The sequence below is a fragment of the Choloepus didactylus genome, chromosome 16, assembly GCF_015220235.1.
Source record: "Choloepus didactylus isolate mChoDid1 chromosome 16, mChoDid1.pri, whole genome shotgun sequence".
NCBI classification, from domain to species: Eukaryota; Metazoa; Chordata; class Mammalia; order Pilosa; family Megalonychidae; genus Choloepus; species Choloepus didactylus.
The window spans coordinates 22,306,756-22,320,005 of record NC_051322.1 but is presented as its reverse complement, the minus strand read 5'-3'; the positions used below and the strand labels follow the sequence as shown (position 1 = coordinate 22,320,005).

General features: G+C 42.2%; 1 protein-coding gene across 9 annotated transcripts in view; it reads left to right on the top strand.

Moving 5' to 3' along the window:
• Positions 1-13,250, top strand: part of NEDD4L (NEDD4 like E3 ubiquitin protein ligase) — a 378,998-nt gene that overhangs the window by 111,832 nt on the left and 253,916 nt on the right. For 8 of the 9 annotated variants that reach the window (XM_037805612.1, XM_037805607.1, XM_037805613.1 and 5 more), the window contains exon 2: positions 12,381-12,454. In XM_037805612.1, the coding sequence (XP_037661540.1) occupies positions 12,381-12,454 (74 nt within the window). Of the gene's footprint in view, positions 1-11,584; positions 11,605-12,380; positions 12,455-13,250 lie in introns of those variants that run through there. The other variant, XM_037805617.1, reaches the window with a different exon arrangement.

The following is a 13,250-nucleotide window of genomic DNA, read 5'->3' as shown; positions in this document are numbered from 1 at the left end:
TGCTTTGGATAGGTAGTTAGGAACTGGGTGTGACTAAGGGCCACCTAACCTATCATCCTACCTTCAGGACATGGTCTTGTCTAAAGAATGGGAGTGGTGGTGTTGTCGAATGTCTGGCTAAAGTCTGTGCACACTCTGTTTGCAGCACACCCTGGAGCTATTAACCTTATCCAAAAAGGAAATAAATTTGTCTGGTATGTCTTTAGTCTTAGCAAACTTCAGGTATAGGTTGTTTTTCTCTTCTAAGTGTCCACAAACCATTCAGTTCACTCTGAAACTTTCCTTTGGATTGATGCCGTTTATTTCCTCAGTCATTCACTCCTTCTGAAATATTGCAGTGTCTCCTGGGTACCCACCTTTCTGCCAGAGTCTAGGAAGACACTGTTGAACAAGGTACATCCAGCCCCTGGCCCTCAGAGAGCTTCATCTTTCAGCACGATAGCTAATTTGAAAAGCAATAAGATTATAGGGCGAGAGGGTAAATGTGGGACGCTAAGGAGGCTTATTACTGAAGGATATAACTTAGACTAGGAACCTCGGAAAAACTTGCCAGAAATGCAGTATTTAAGTTGACACCTAAAGGAAAAATATGAGATTTGAGCAAAATTAGTGAATTGGTGGTTCTGGCAAAGGGAAGAATTGCCACAGGCCCAGCCTGTAAATTTATCAAGTCCTTAGACTTTGAAAATCAGGACATTTGTTCATCACTGATCTCTGCAGTTGTAATTGTGAGATAGGATTTGGGGGAACTTGTCTTTGAGCCTGGATCCCAGCACCCTCTAGGTCTTCCAGGGTTCTCACCTTCTTCCTGTGCCTTCTAATTTGTTCTGTGAGCATTAACACAGGGAGGCTCCTAACTTTAGCACCTGAGTGAACAGGTGTTTTACAGGAATGTCATACCTACCTAGGAATTAGATCTTGCTGCCTTCTGAGGATTAAGCTAGTAGGGATAAGGTATTTGTGGTAGTAAACCAAGAAATTATCTATAAATATATAGCTGAAGAGTTTAGAAACATCTGAAATTCCAGTGGGATGACTTAAGTGAGATAGGGAGGCCAGATTGGGATTTGATTGCGATTTATGCAGGGAAATCCTTGTCAGTTGCTTTGCACTGTTGGGACAGAGCCTGGGAGTTGAGGGGGAGTGGTTGGTTTGGAGCACAGGAAATAGAAGCCTGGTGAGGTTTCTAATGGTCAGTGCCCTTTGAAGGCCTGTCTGTGGCATGGAGACTCAAGCCTTTTGGAACCAGCAGGGGTCTCTCTGTTTGAATAATCAAGCTAAGCCCTTTATTCAGAGTGTGTGCCCCCCTCATAGCCTTCCAGTTCACGCTTGGATCTGTTAGATTTTCCTGCAGAGAAAAGATGCTCTGGCTGGTCATCAGGCCTAAGCCTTCTCCATGCGATGGGCTGGTTTCCTTTGTAAAACTTGGAAGTTGTCTTTCTTTCCTATGAGCTTTGCTCACGTGCATCTTCTCCCAGATCCTGGGAGCTCTTGTCATACTGACACAAGTCATGTTTCTGAACACACTTGAGCTCCAGAGCTGGAACCACAGAGAATTCTCCGCAGGGAATGCCTTCTCCAGGGTCTTCGCAGACCCTGCCTCATGAGACCCAGACCCCTTCCAGCCTTCTCTTGAGACCACATATCTGTAAGTCCAGACTTTACTTTATTGCCAAGGTCAGAGTTATTACTGCCATGAAAATCTAGAATTTTAGGTCCTGAGCTTTGAGTTTTGGCTTTCAACAAAGTACCATTGTTTATTATGATCATTTTTAGAACTGTAAGCACAACATAATTCCTTTCAGTGATCTTGGAGGAATTAAAAAATGTTTCCTGTCTTGTGAATAGGGTTTCAGAACAAATGAACCATTGATAAAATGGATCCTTTGAAGACCTTTTAAATGGAGTTTTACCAACTATTCTGGTAAAAACAGAATTTTTAATTCGTATTAGAGAGTGACTATATCTTTTAAGTTGGAATTCTTGCCAGCTTGTTCATTTAATGGGCTCTGCTCAGTGACACCCTCTTCCTGTCTCCCCATAATCACTGTATTACTGTGGATTCTTGGCATTTGAGGATTAACGTGTCTAATTGAACACGCTCCAAAAATCCATCCACACTTGGACAAATTTTCATTCTACCAAGTAATTTGGATTACTTGGTAGAATGAAAATTCGGCTACTCCCATTTCCTTCAGCTGTTAGTCCATAGCTTCCTCCAACCAGCTCTTTCCTTCTGGCTAGGTCAGTAGCTTCTTAAAGGGACTGAGGGCCCCTGTTGAGATTTTTCCTGTTTTCTTGCCCCCAGAATACTCTTTCTTTGACTACTGTGTAAGATTTAGCACCCATGTTATGATATTGGCTTGTGTTGAACTTAGAGATTCCCAGATCTTTTTTCACATTTGCTGAGTCACCTTTACCACTATTCCTGTATTTGTATAATTTTTAAAATGTCTAGATACAGCAATACAGTATTTGCTTTATTAGACTTTACAGCTATTCATTCCTAGGTACTTAATTTGCATGCCAGACCTCTTTAATATTTCAGAAGAAATCTTGACCCTAGAACATTTGATTAGAGTAAAACGTGTCTCATTTCCAAAAAGTTGAATCTCTAATTTAACTCGCCTGAAGTGTTCTCAGTTATTACTGGGATTAAGTACCCCTCCTTCCTCCTCTGCCCTCAAGAGGTTACTTGAGTCATGCTGTATCCTTGCATTGAGTTAGTGCCCCTGGACCAGCACTGTCCAATAGAAGTTTCTGTGATGATGGGAACATCTCTATTTGTGCTGTCCCATAGGGTGGCCATTAGGCACATGTGGCTGTGGAGCACTTGAAATGTAGCCAGGGTTACCAAGGACCTGAATTTTTTAAATTTAATGGATTTTAATTAAATTTAAATGACTACATGTGGCTAGTGGCTGGCACATTGGACAGTGCAGGCTTAGAGTCTAAGAGAATAAGACTTTCCCACAAGCAAAAAAAAATGCTACACTGATTTAACTTAAGTTCTAGAATAAATGGTATTTGGGCGGAAGGTCAAGGGAGGAACCAGGTGTTCCAAACTGGGTGTCCATATCTGACCTCTGTCCTGAGCTCTGGCTTCCACTTACAACTGGTACTTGGATATCTCTACTTGTACCCTGGGGAGATAACGTCAAATTCAAGAAATGCAAGTTCTTTTACTTCTCTTAGTCTAAGTCCCACTCTTCTTCCTTTAGCATCTGTCACCTAATAGCATCACTCCCCTCCAACCCCCCCACCAACACTTAAACCAGAAACTTGAGTTGTCTTACAGGGCCAACCTGTCACCAAGTCATGCTTTTCTACCCAGGAAAGGCTTTGGAACCATCCCCAGAGCCATTGTACTTACCTGCCAGACAGTGTAACAGACCACATAATCAGTGTCCCTGTCCTCCTGCCCCCTACAATCTGCCCTCTGCTCTCATCATCCAGGAGGGCAGCACCTCTGCCTGGGCACTCACCTGCTTAAGCGTGTTGCTCTGCATTACACAGAGGATGAAGCCAGGCTGGCAACTCTTCAGTTCCCCCGGCCCCCTGCTTCTCCCGCCTTCCAGCCGCTCCCCGCATACATACCACTTCTCCCTTGCATGGTGCCCTGGTGCTTCTTCCTTTGCCTGAAATGCTCTCTCTCTCTTTTCCTCATTCTTAAAGGGTTGCCTCAAAAGTATACACATCTGGGGCTTCCCAACTTCCCAGCCTATTTCCCTCTCCCATCCTTCACATGTGCTTTCATTTCTTCCTTCTCTGGGTTCCCACAGAATACCATCCATTACTGTTATTAAACTTACTATATCCTATTATGATTACTTATGTATATGTTGTTTCCAGGTATATAAGAAGTAAATGCCTGTGAGTCTGAGATCTCTCTTATTGATCCATTATTCCTTAAACGGTCTCTGGCACATAGTAGACATTCTAGGTTGAGTAACTCCATGGACCTGAGCAGAACATTGGGGGAGATCGGGTAAGGGGAGGGAGGGAAGTGGGTCCTGCTTAAGAGGGCAGAATAAAGCAGGCTGTGGGGATCCCTGGCTGCCAGACTGGGGAGTTTTACTTGATCTATTTGTTCATGGAGAGGCTCCAGGGGAGCAGTGGGAAAGAGTCCAATTTAGAAGATCGGACTAACGAGGTAGCAGGTGACTTAGGATGAAGGGAAGCTGCTGAGAACAATGTGCCTCTCATCACCAGCAACTACACAGGGCCTAGCACGTGATAGGTGCCCGGTAGCTTTTGAAGGAACAAATGAATGAAGCTGTGCTAGTGGGTGTTGGACCGTCCTGCTTGGTGGCACCACAAATTGAGGCTGTGGAGTGGAGAAGAAGGGATAGATGTAAGAGTTGTTTTAATAGTAAATACAAGCTTCTCAGCTACTACTCTCTAGTATTACCATCCTTCTTTCTGGAATTTTTGTTTTTTAATTTCATGCTTATGAATGATTATATATCCTAAGCTTTCTGGCGTGATCTCAGTTTCAGATATCGCATGTAATAGGGCATCAGATCCCATAATTCTTAAAAACAACAAAGCCACTGTGCTTACATTGAGCAAGTCACCAAATTCTGTTAATTCTGCCTTAAAACTACCACTGCTCTTACATGTTGGAAGACACAGGCAATAGTTTTTATTTTTGCTGGCATCTTTTACTTGCATCCAGACATCTTGTTAATATGTAGAAAAATCTAGACTTAGCAAAGAGATAAATTAGACTGTAATTAATTATTGCCTGGGATTCTCCAGATGTGTGTTAGTTATCCGTTGCTGTGTTAACAAATTATCCCCAAATTTGGCTCTTAAAGCAACAAACATTCATTATCTCACAGCTTTTGTAGGTCAAGAACTTGAAAGTGGCTTAGCTGGGTGGTTCTGGCATGTGGCAAGTGAGGGTCTCTCATGAGCTTGCAGTCAGGACGTCAGCAGGGCTGCTGTGATCCGAAGGCTTGATTAGAGGGGATGATCCCCTTCCAAGACGGTTCACTCACCTGGCAATTGGCGGGAGGCCTCAGTTCCCCACCACATGAACCTGCCTATAGGGTTGCTTGAGCTGCTTGAGTGTTCTGAGAGAGAGAGAAAGGAGGAAAGCACAATGCCTTTTATGACCTAGTCTTGGAGGTCTTACGCTGTCACTCTTGGATAATCTGTTTATTAGAAAGAAGTCACTATGTCCAGGCCACACTAAAGGGAGGGAAATTAAGCCCCACCTCTCGAAGAGAGGTGAATCAAGAATTTGTGGGCATATTTTTAAACCACACAACAAGTTAGTCATCTGGAGCATTTAAACTATGATTCTGCCCTGGAAAGCTGTCTTAGAAAAGTACCAACAAACTGGGGCACTTAAAGCAACAGGAATTTATTCTCTCACATTTCTGTAGGCTAGAAGTCAGAAATCAAGCCCCGTTCCTTCTGGAGGCTCTAACGAGGAATCCTTCTTTGCCTCTCTCAACTGATGGCAGCTCCTGCCTGTCTTTCCTGTGTGTCTGTGTGTCCTCTCCCCCTTCTTATAAGGGGCCCAGGGATTGGGCTGGGGCCTACCCTCATCCAGTCTGGCCTCATCTTAATTAGTACCATCTTTAATGCCCTTTTTCTAAGCAAGGCCATGTGCACAGGCCTGGGGGTTAAGGCTTGAACATGCCCTTTTGGGGGTCATAATTCACTCCATAACAAGGGCTTTCCCTTTGCTTCTTCCCTTTTCTTAACGTTTTTTCCACTTGGTATTTTAATGGCCGTGATCCAGCAAAAGCTGAGAAATTTTAGGTGGCACAGGGTCTCGTGTTCCTCCTTTTTTTTTCCCTCAGGACTAACACCCTGGGCACGTCCACCTTTGTGGAATGTAGTATGACGGGCACTCTGCCATGCGCTCTGTGTCGGGCTGGCAGTGGTGAGCAGGCAGCCCCAGTGGGGGGCCTGTGGGTTGGGGCTGTTTGCGTCCATCAGTGACCTGAGCTGCAGCAAGACACGTGGTCCTGGTGTTGGGCGGCTCTCATTTTCCATCCCGTGTCTTTGTTCCCACCACACACAGACATCTGACACTTCTACTCCACCCCTGTACTATAGGTGATTGTGTGCATCTAACCCCGTGGTTGATTGTAAGCTTGCGGGAGACAGAGAAAAATGTGTCTTGTTCAGCTCTGTCTCCTCCTTTCCTCTAGTGCAATGCCTTGAAAACAATTGTCACTGAACACATTTTTGTTGAATGTATGATTAGGAGATAAACATGGAGCATGGAGAAAGAGAGAGAAAGGTTGGAAAACCCACCTAGAGAGGGAAGTGGGCAAAGGGTTTAGAGGGTAGGGATTGGAGTCGAAAAGGAGACTGTGCAAAGGACAGGATATAGGGAGGGGTAGAGGACAGGAATTAGCAGGAGCAGGTGGGGCAAAGGAGATAGGACTGGGTAGGAGGTGTTTTTTTTTTTTTAAATGTATGAAACAGGATCCTGTCTCAGGGTTGGGACAAGAACAGGTAGGATTAAAGGTACCTACTGTGTAGCAGGCAAGTGGGATTGTTTTCTTATGTCAGTGTATTTATTTTCTAAAGTACCTGAAGCTAAGTGATATGTCACTTAGATATTTCAGTGATAGAAAGAATGTTTTAATCCAGGAAGTGTTTACTTAGATCCTGTAAGTGTTACAGGCAGTAGATAGAACTATAAATATACTTTAGAATGTGGAAGGTAAATATGTAAATTAATTTATAGGAAATTGACCAAGGTACAGGTACTCCCTGACTTAGGCTTCCTTGTGCACATGAACAGCTGGTGTTTGTGATCTTGGGGTCACAGTGGTTCTCTGCTGAGAATGAATACTATTTCACCAACTCAGATCTCACCTTCTTTGGGGAAGATCCACTATCATTGTGAAGAATAAAGAAAAAAGATAAACAGTTACTGTCTTAAGACAGAGTCATAGTAGAAAAGGTAAATTCAATGTCTCAAGTTTTGAGTTGGAATTTGAAACTTATTTTACCATAAAACTACATTGGAAAAATTAAGAATTTAATGGGCTTTGTGGATGGGCATGGGAATCTAGTAACCACTTTTTCATAGTTTATGTGCTCAGAGCAGCTGAATTCCAAAATGCCATTTTACAAATGAGCCTTCAGAATACTATCTACTTATAAGTTGAGACTTCCTGTATGCTTCTGTTATTTGTGATTTGGGTACTTTGCCTTGTTCTGTGTCTTGATGAAGAATTAGAAAATTAGGTGGAAAAGAAAAATACATGCAAAATGCATGGCATAGACCCTGTTATACAGTAAAAGTCCAAAACAGTAGATTGATAATAATAGGAAAATATTGAAAGTCTTGAGAATGCCTGAGTTTAGGCCTAGACTTTGACTTTGACCCTACAGTGTAGAAAAGATAATGTCTGAATAATATTTTCATTGTCTAGGCCACCCTGGTTAAATATTTAATTCTATTGGAGTCATAGCCAGAGACCAAAATATCATGCATAGATTTTATGAAGTAATAAAATGCTTCAGAAAGTACAGTTGCCCAGCTTGGGGCCCATTGCATCTGATAGATGAGTCACATGCCTTGTCATGTGTTTCCTGATGGAATGACAATGGCTGCTTATCTTTATTTAGACTTGTTATTTTGAGGAAACAAAGATAAGAACTTCTTTGTTGTGCGTCTAAACCCATGTTTAAGAATTATTTTTATAGAGAAGCACTCTCCTTCCTGCTTCTCTGCCCCTTAAACTTCAGAGAGAAATTTCCTGCTCATAAACAGTTACGTGCTCAGTAAATGCCCTTTCCCGCCTACCTCTCCCAGTTGTTACCAACATATCACATGAGAACCTTTTTCACATCTTTCAGATAAGCAGCACTATACCATTGTGAGGAGTTGTCTAAAAAAGAAGCTATAGGTTTGTTTTGTTTTGACAAAAATAGGTTTATTTTAGAAATAGAGCAAGTCTGGCTGTAGTGATTACTATTGACTTACAACTTTCTTTATCTTTTTTTTTCTTCTTATATGTATTTTCTGAACTTTCTACAAAATTATTTTAAGGAAAAATTTATTTAATATTTTAATATTTATAAATGCAGATAGTCAAAGAGGAAAAGAAAAACCATGCATAACTCCATTATCCAGAGGTAATCACTATTAACATCATCCCTTACAGGTCTTTTCCTGTGCATATATAAAATTCCCATTAAAAAAATGAGTTTATGTTGTGTATTAGAGTTGGCTAACTGCTATGACAACCTTCAGTTTTTACTGGGAATAAACAACACGTGACTATTTCCAGCTTATGACCCGCGAGGGTCACTTGGGGGACTGGTGATCTGTTCGACTCACTTCATGTGGTCTTGCCCTCCTCACCCTTCAAAATCTTCTCCATTTAGCAAGTGGATGGGAATGACAGTGGAGGGTGGTGAGTGGGAGGGTTTTATGGGCCAGGACTGGAAGCGGCATACATCATTCCTGTCTGTGTTCCATTGGCCAGGACGTGGTCACGTGACTGCACCTAACAGCAAGGAAGGCTGGGAAATGTAGTTGAGCTGCATGTCCAGGAGGAAAAGGGAACCAGCTTGTTGAACTTGCTCATATCTAACTCAGTTGTCTAAATTGTTTTGAATTTTTTTTTCTTAGCCAAATAACTTATTATGAACAAGTCTTTTTTATGTTCAATCTGGTTACCCTTCCATCTACAGCCTGAAGCCCTGCTCTCTTGTCAGAATGGGCAATAGCTGCCTTCTTGGGCTCCCTGTTTCTGTTCTTGTTACTCCATGTCCTTTCCCCACACAGGAGCCAAAGTCGTCTTTTAGAGACTTAAAATGTTGGCATTCCCTGCTTGAAACTGTCCAGTGCTTCTCCCGTACGGTTAGAATAAGGTCCACACATACCGTGGCTTACCTCTCTGGTCCCTGACCGCACTGTCCCAGGCTGCCCTTCACTTACCCTGCCCTTGCCTCGCTAGCCTCTAAGCCCGGTAACGCCACACTTGTTCCCACTCCGGGCCTTGGGACTTGCTGTCACCCTGGCCCAAACCCCATATCATCACCGCCTGCCTCCTCCTGTGCCATTCAGGTTTTAGCTCAAATGTCAGGCCTTTCCTGACCAGCAGTAAGTATCTTTGCCCTTTCCCTCTACTCAGTTGCTTCTATTTAATTGTCTTCATGTCTTCAGAACACTTACCACCAGATGAAATTATCTTGCTTATTTGCATACATATTTATATTCTGTCTTCCGGGAACTGTGTTTTGTTGACACCTGCGTCCGGCTCAAGGTGGATACTCAGTAAATGCTGGCTGAGGGAATGCTGTTACATTTTTAATGACAGTATTGTAGTCCATTCTGTGAAATTGTCATACATATTTAGCTCTCTACTTCTGAGCATTTTTCAGACTTTTCGATTTGAGAAAAATTCTTTGGTGAATATACGTTTAGCTAGTTTTTAATTTGTTTTTTTTTGTTTTGTTTTGTTTTGTTTTGTTTTTGCAGCTGTCTGTGCTTATTTTCTAGAATTGATTCCTAAGTGGGGAATTGCTTAGTGAAAGGGTGCATGTACAAATTCCTCAAATGTTTCCATATGTATTGCTATTTGCCTTCCGGCAGTAGTCTACTGATTTATTTTCCCCTTGTGGTTGAGAGCCTTGGATTCTGGATTCTCAGCAACACTGGAAGACAGGCCGGGTGGATGACGGTGGTCTTGTCTTTCTTCTTTATTGCCTTATCCCTAGGTCTTAATACAGATGTTCCTGCTTACTAAATGACTAAGTCAATTTCCATTAAAAATAAGTCCTAGTTTATTCCTCAGATTTTATTCATTTATTCCTGTAGATGTTGCCTGGTATTTAAATGTACTCCTTTAGAATGCAGGTCTGCCTACTCGACAATAATGTAAACTTAAGGGAACCCAGTTATTAGCTGTACTTACCCTATTCCTTAGAATCCAGATTAGGTTGGATTGAGCACCCTTTTGAGTTTATGGAAAGGCCAGGATCCCCACCCCCTACCATGGATTTCTGAAATTTCCAAGAGTTATGAGAATGTGAGCAAAGAGATGGATTTCTTATCAGAATTCTTGTTTTCTACTCATGCCTTGTGAACATGATTTCCATCCTGGACACAGTCCCTTCTTCATTTCCGTATCAATCACAAGATGGCTGTGCTGTATGAACAGAACTACTGCTGTATCTGAGTTGGTCATGGGAAGACGGTCCCGTTGAGCAGGCATTAAAATCCTTTCTTTAAGGTCCTTTCACCCTCCTGCTGCCAGATCAAAAATCTTCTGCACTGTTAGCCAGCACCAGGACTGGCCTGGAGATGGATCACTTTCCTTTGGGAGTATCTGCCATCTGTAGATGCCAACTGCCTCCCCTCTTTGCATCACAGTGTTTGGGAGAATTGCTGGTGTGAAGTGTCTGTGATTGGGGATAAGAGCAGCGAGTTGGGATGGGGAAGGCAGAGAGAATCCCTACCCTGGCACACAGGGGTTTCTTTTTATCCAGCAGTTCTTGATTTGTCATCTGTGACCACTAGTGGGCCTTGAACTCTCTTCCCAGATGTGTTGCCAAATTTTGATCAACAAGTAAAAAATGCTTTGTGACATCCATCAGAGGGCCCTTGAGCTGCGGAGGCTACAGGAGGTCAAATGATTGGCGGCAGGGTACAAATCATTATAAGAACCACAAAAAGACCTTAGCCTCCGTAACATCCAGCACTAAAGAAGAAGCTGTGACCACCTGCCTGTGATTGTGAGAAAAAGGGCAGTGAGCGCAGGCTTAAAGGAGCCAAGCAAAGGGCATTTTAACCCTGGGTGCTTTTGTAAACACTTTGAGACTGTTACGCTGTAGTAGAAATGCATTTTAGTTATCTCTGACTTGCCTGGTGTTGCTTTGAGTCTCTTAATCCTTTTATGATGGCTGCCAAACACATTAAATTCAGCCAAACTTGAGAGCATTCTATGTTTGAAAGGGGATCACAAACACAAGTGGGTTGAGAACCACTTCTATAATATATCTGTGTCCAGCAGTGTTTGCACTGAGGTAGCCTTGGGTCAGGGATAGATGGTTGGATGGGCTGTTGAATGGATGCAAGAATCTTGGAACGTTAAGTCTCAAGCATATGTTTCAATTCTCTGTGTGCATATTTGATCTGCGTGGCTGATTGACAAAGGACCAGCATCCTGTTCTCTCCATGCTTTCTTTTGCCCTTTCTTTATTTCATTGGACGTTATATAATCATTTCAGTTTTCTTTCCTTCAACTAGGTCTTGATTCAACATACAGGGTAGATTTATTTTACTTCTCTCAGTGCTTATGTTCCCAAGGCTCTATTTCTAGCCAGTTTTTCTTCTTATTCTTCTTGGGTAACTTTCCCCAGACCTTTAGCTGTAACTACCAACTACCAGCAGTACACTGATAACTCAAAAGTCCCGAACCCCGGACCAGATGTCTCTCCAATTTATTTAGCCATCTGTTTCACACACCCCCTCCTTGTTGTTTCATAGGTACCTTGAACTCAACTTAATCCTTTATTTCATTTTATGTTGTGACCCTAAGCGGAAATCTGAGACTTATCCTGGAGTTTGCCTGCTCCCTCCCTCTTAGCCATCTCTTCTATCCTGCAGTCCCCTCGGTATGTCTTAGCTCTTAAATACTTTTCCAACTCTTGTCCTTGGGCACGGTGCTGTCGCAGGGTCCTGCACTGATGATCTGCTTGTCGCTCTCAGTAGACCATGAGCATGTGTGTCTATATTTCAAGGTCTAGTTCAATGCCCATTGAATAGCTGCTTAGGAAATATTGGGAGCAAATGAATAGGGAGATGGAATGAATAAATGATTGATTTCTGAGATGTTTGGGATGATTTATGTGTAGGATGATGCTTTTTATTTCTTTTTACTGGAACTGAGGAATTATTTTCGCTTGCTAGCACCAACATGTTGAAAAGCACTGTAGTTTTGAGGAGATATTTACCATGTTAAATCCTTTGCTCTCCCAGGCTACACGCAAAAAAGCTAGAGAAATTTCAAAAGTGGGAATATTTATTAAATTTATGATACCTTGTTGCACTTGAGCAATTAATTGTCTGGGTGGCTTCATAGGTGCAGTTGTGTTCTTAGTACAGCTGGGAAATAATTCCTCTCAATAGTAGAAATAATAATAATAATTTGAATTAAACTTGTGTTTAATTAACCTGGATGCTGTGTTTCTAGAGCTATGGAATTTTAGAGTTGGAATGTTGCTTTTTGAACTTCAGTAGAAGAAAGAAATGCCTATTTTTGAATTTATTTGTTCTGTATCCCACTGCTACTGGAGTGATTAGAAATCATTAACTTTTTATATTGGGTGGGAGAGAGTGATCTATTGAAGATTAGGTTTTTCAACTTTTTACTTTTTTTCCCCTCCAACAGGGAGAGTCACGTATTCTCAGAGTAAAGGTGGTTTCTGGAATTGATCTCGCCAAAAAGGACATCTTTGGAGCCAGGTATGTTTGCTTTGTTTTCAGTGGCTTCTGTAGCGCTTGACAAGCACCTATCAAACTTAGGCATGAATCAGAATCACCTGGAGGGCATCTTAAAACAAAACTTGCTGGGCCCTGCCTCCAGAGTTTCTGATTTAGTAGGTGATTCTGATGCAGATGGCCAGGGACCACGTTTTGAGTAGGGAGTCTAGACATTGGATCACAGCAGTAGCTAGTAGGCTTGTCCTTCATATGGGCTGATTTCATGAGGAAATTGATTTCTGATGTTTTTATTTTTATTAGTAGAAAAGTACAGTTTGATTTTTTTAAAAAACTCTAACTTAGGGAAACATGGAAGTGTCATTTTGCTCCTAGGAGAACTGCATGTTCTTTGGCACGTATAATCTGAATTAAGAGATTTGATAATTTGGGGTGAATTTGGTGATTACTGTGGCTTTTCACAGAAGCACTAACAGGGAAACAGCGTGATCTTTCTGTGTCTGGCTTTTTTATTTTGAGTATTGCACATGATATTCATCTATCTTCAAACCAGCCCTTTTGGGCCTGTTAGTTCTCATTAAGTTTTTGGACTAGTTGCAGGGTGAGCTTAGAGCCACTTGGAATTGGGACTTGATCCAGGTTTGGAGAACAAGACCTTTTGAACTTTGATGTGGAAGGGACAATGGAGATTTTCTAGTCCAACTTTCCTGGTCTACGGCTGACAAAGCTTAAGTCTCTAAAGGCTAAACTACCTGCCCAGGTCACATGTGCCAGTAGTGTTAACGGGGACTGGAAAAGACCTCCTGTCCCTGTCCAGTGC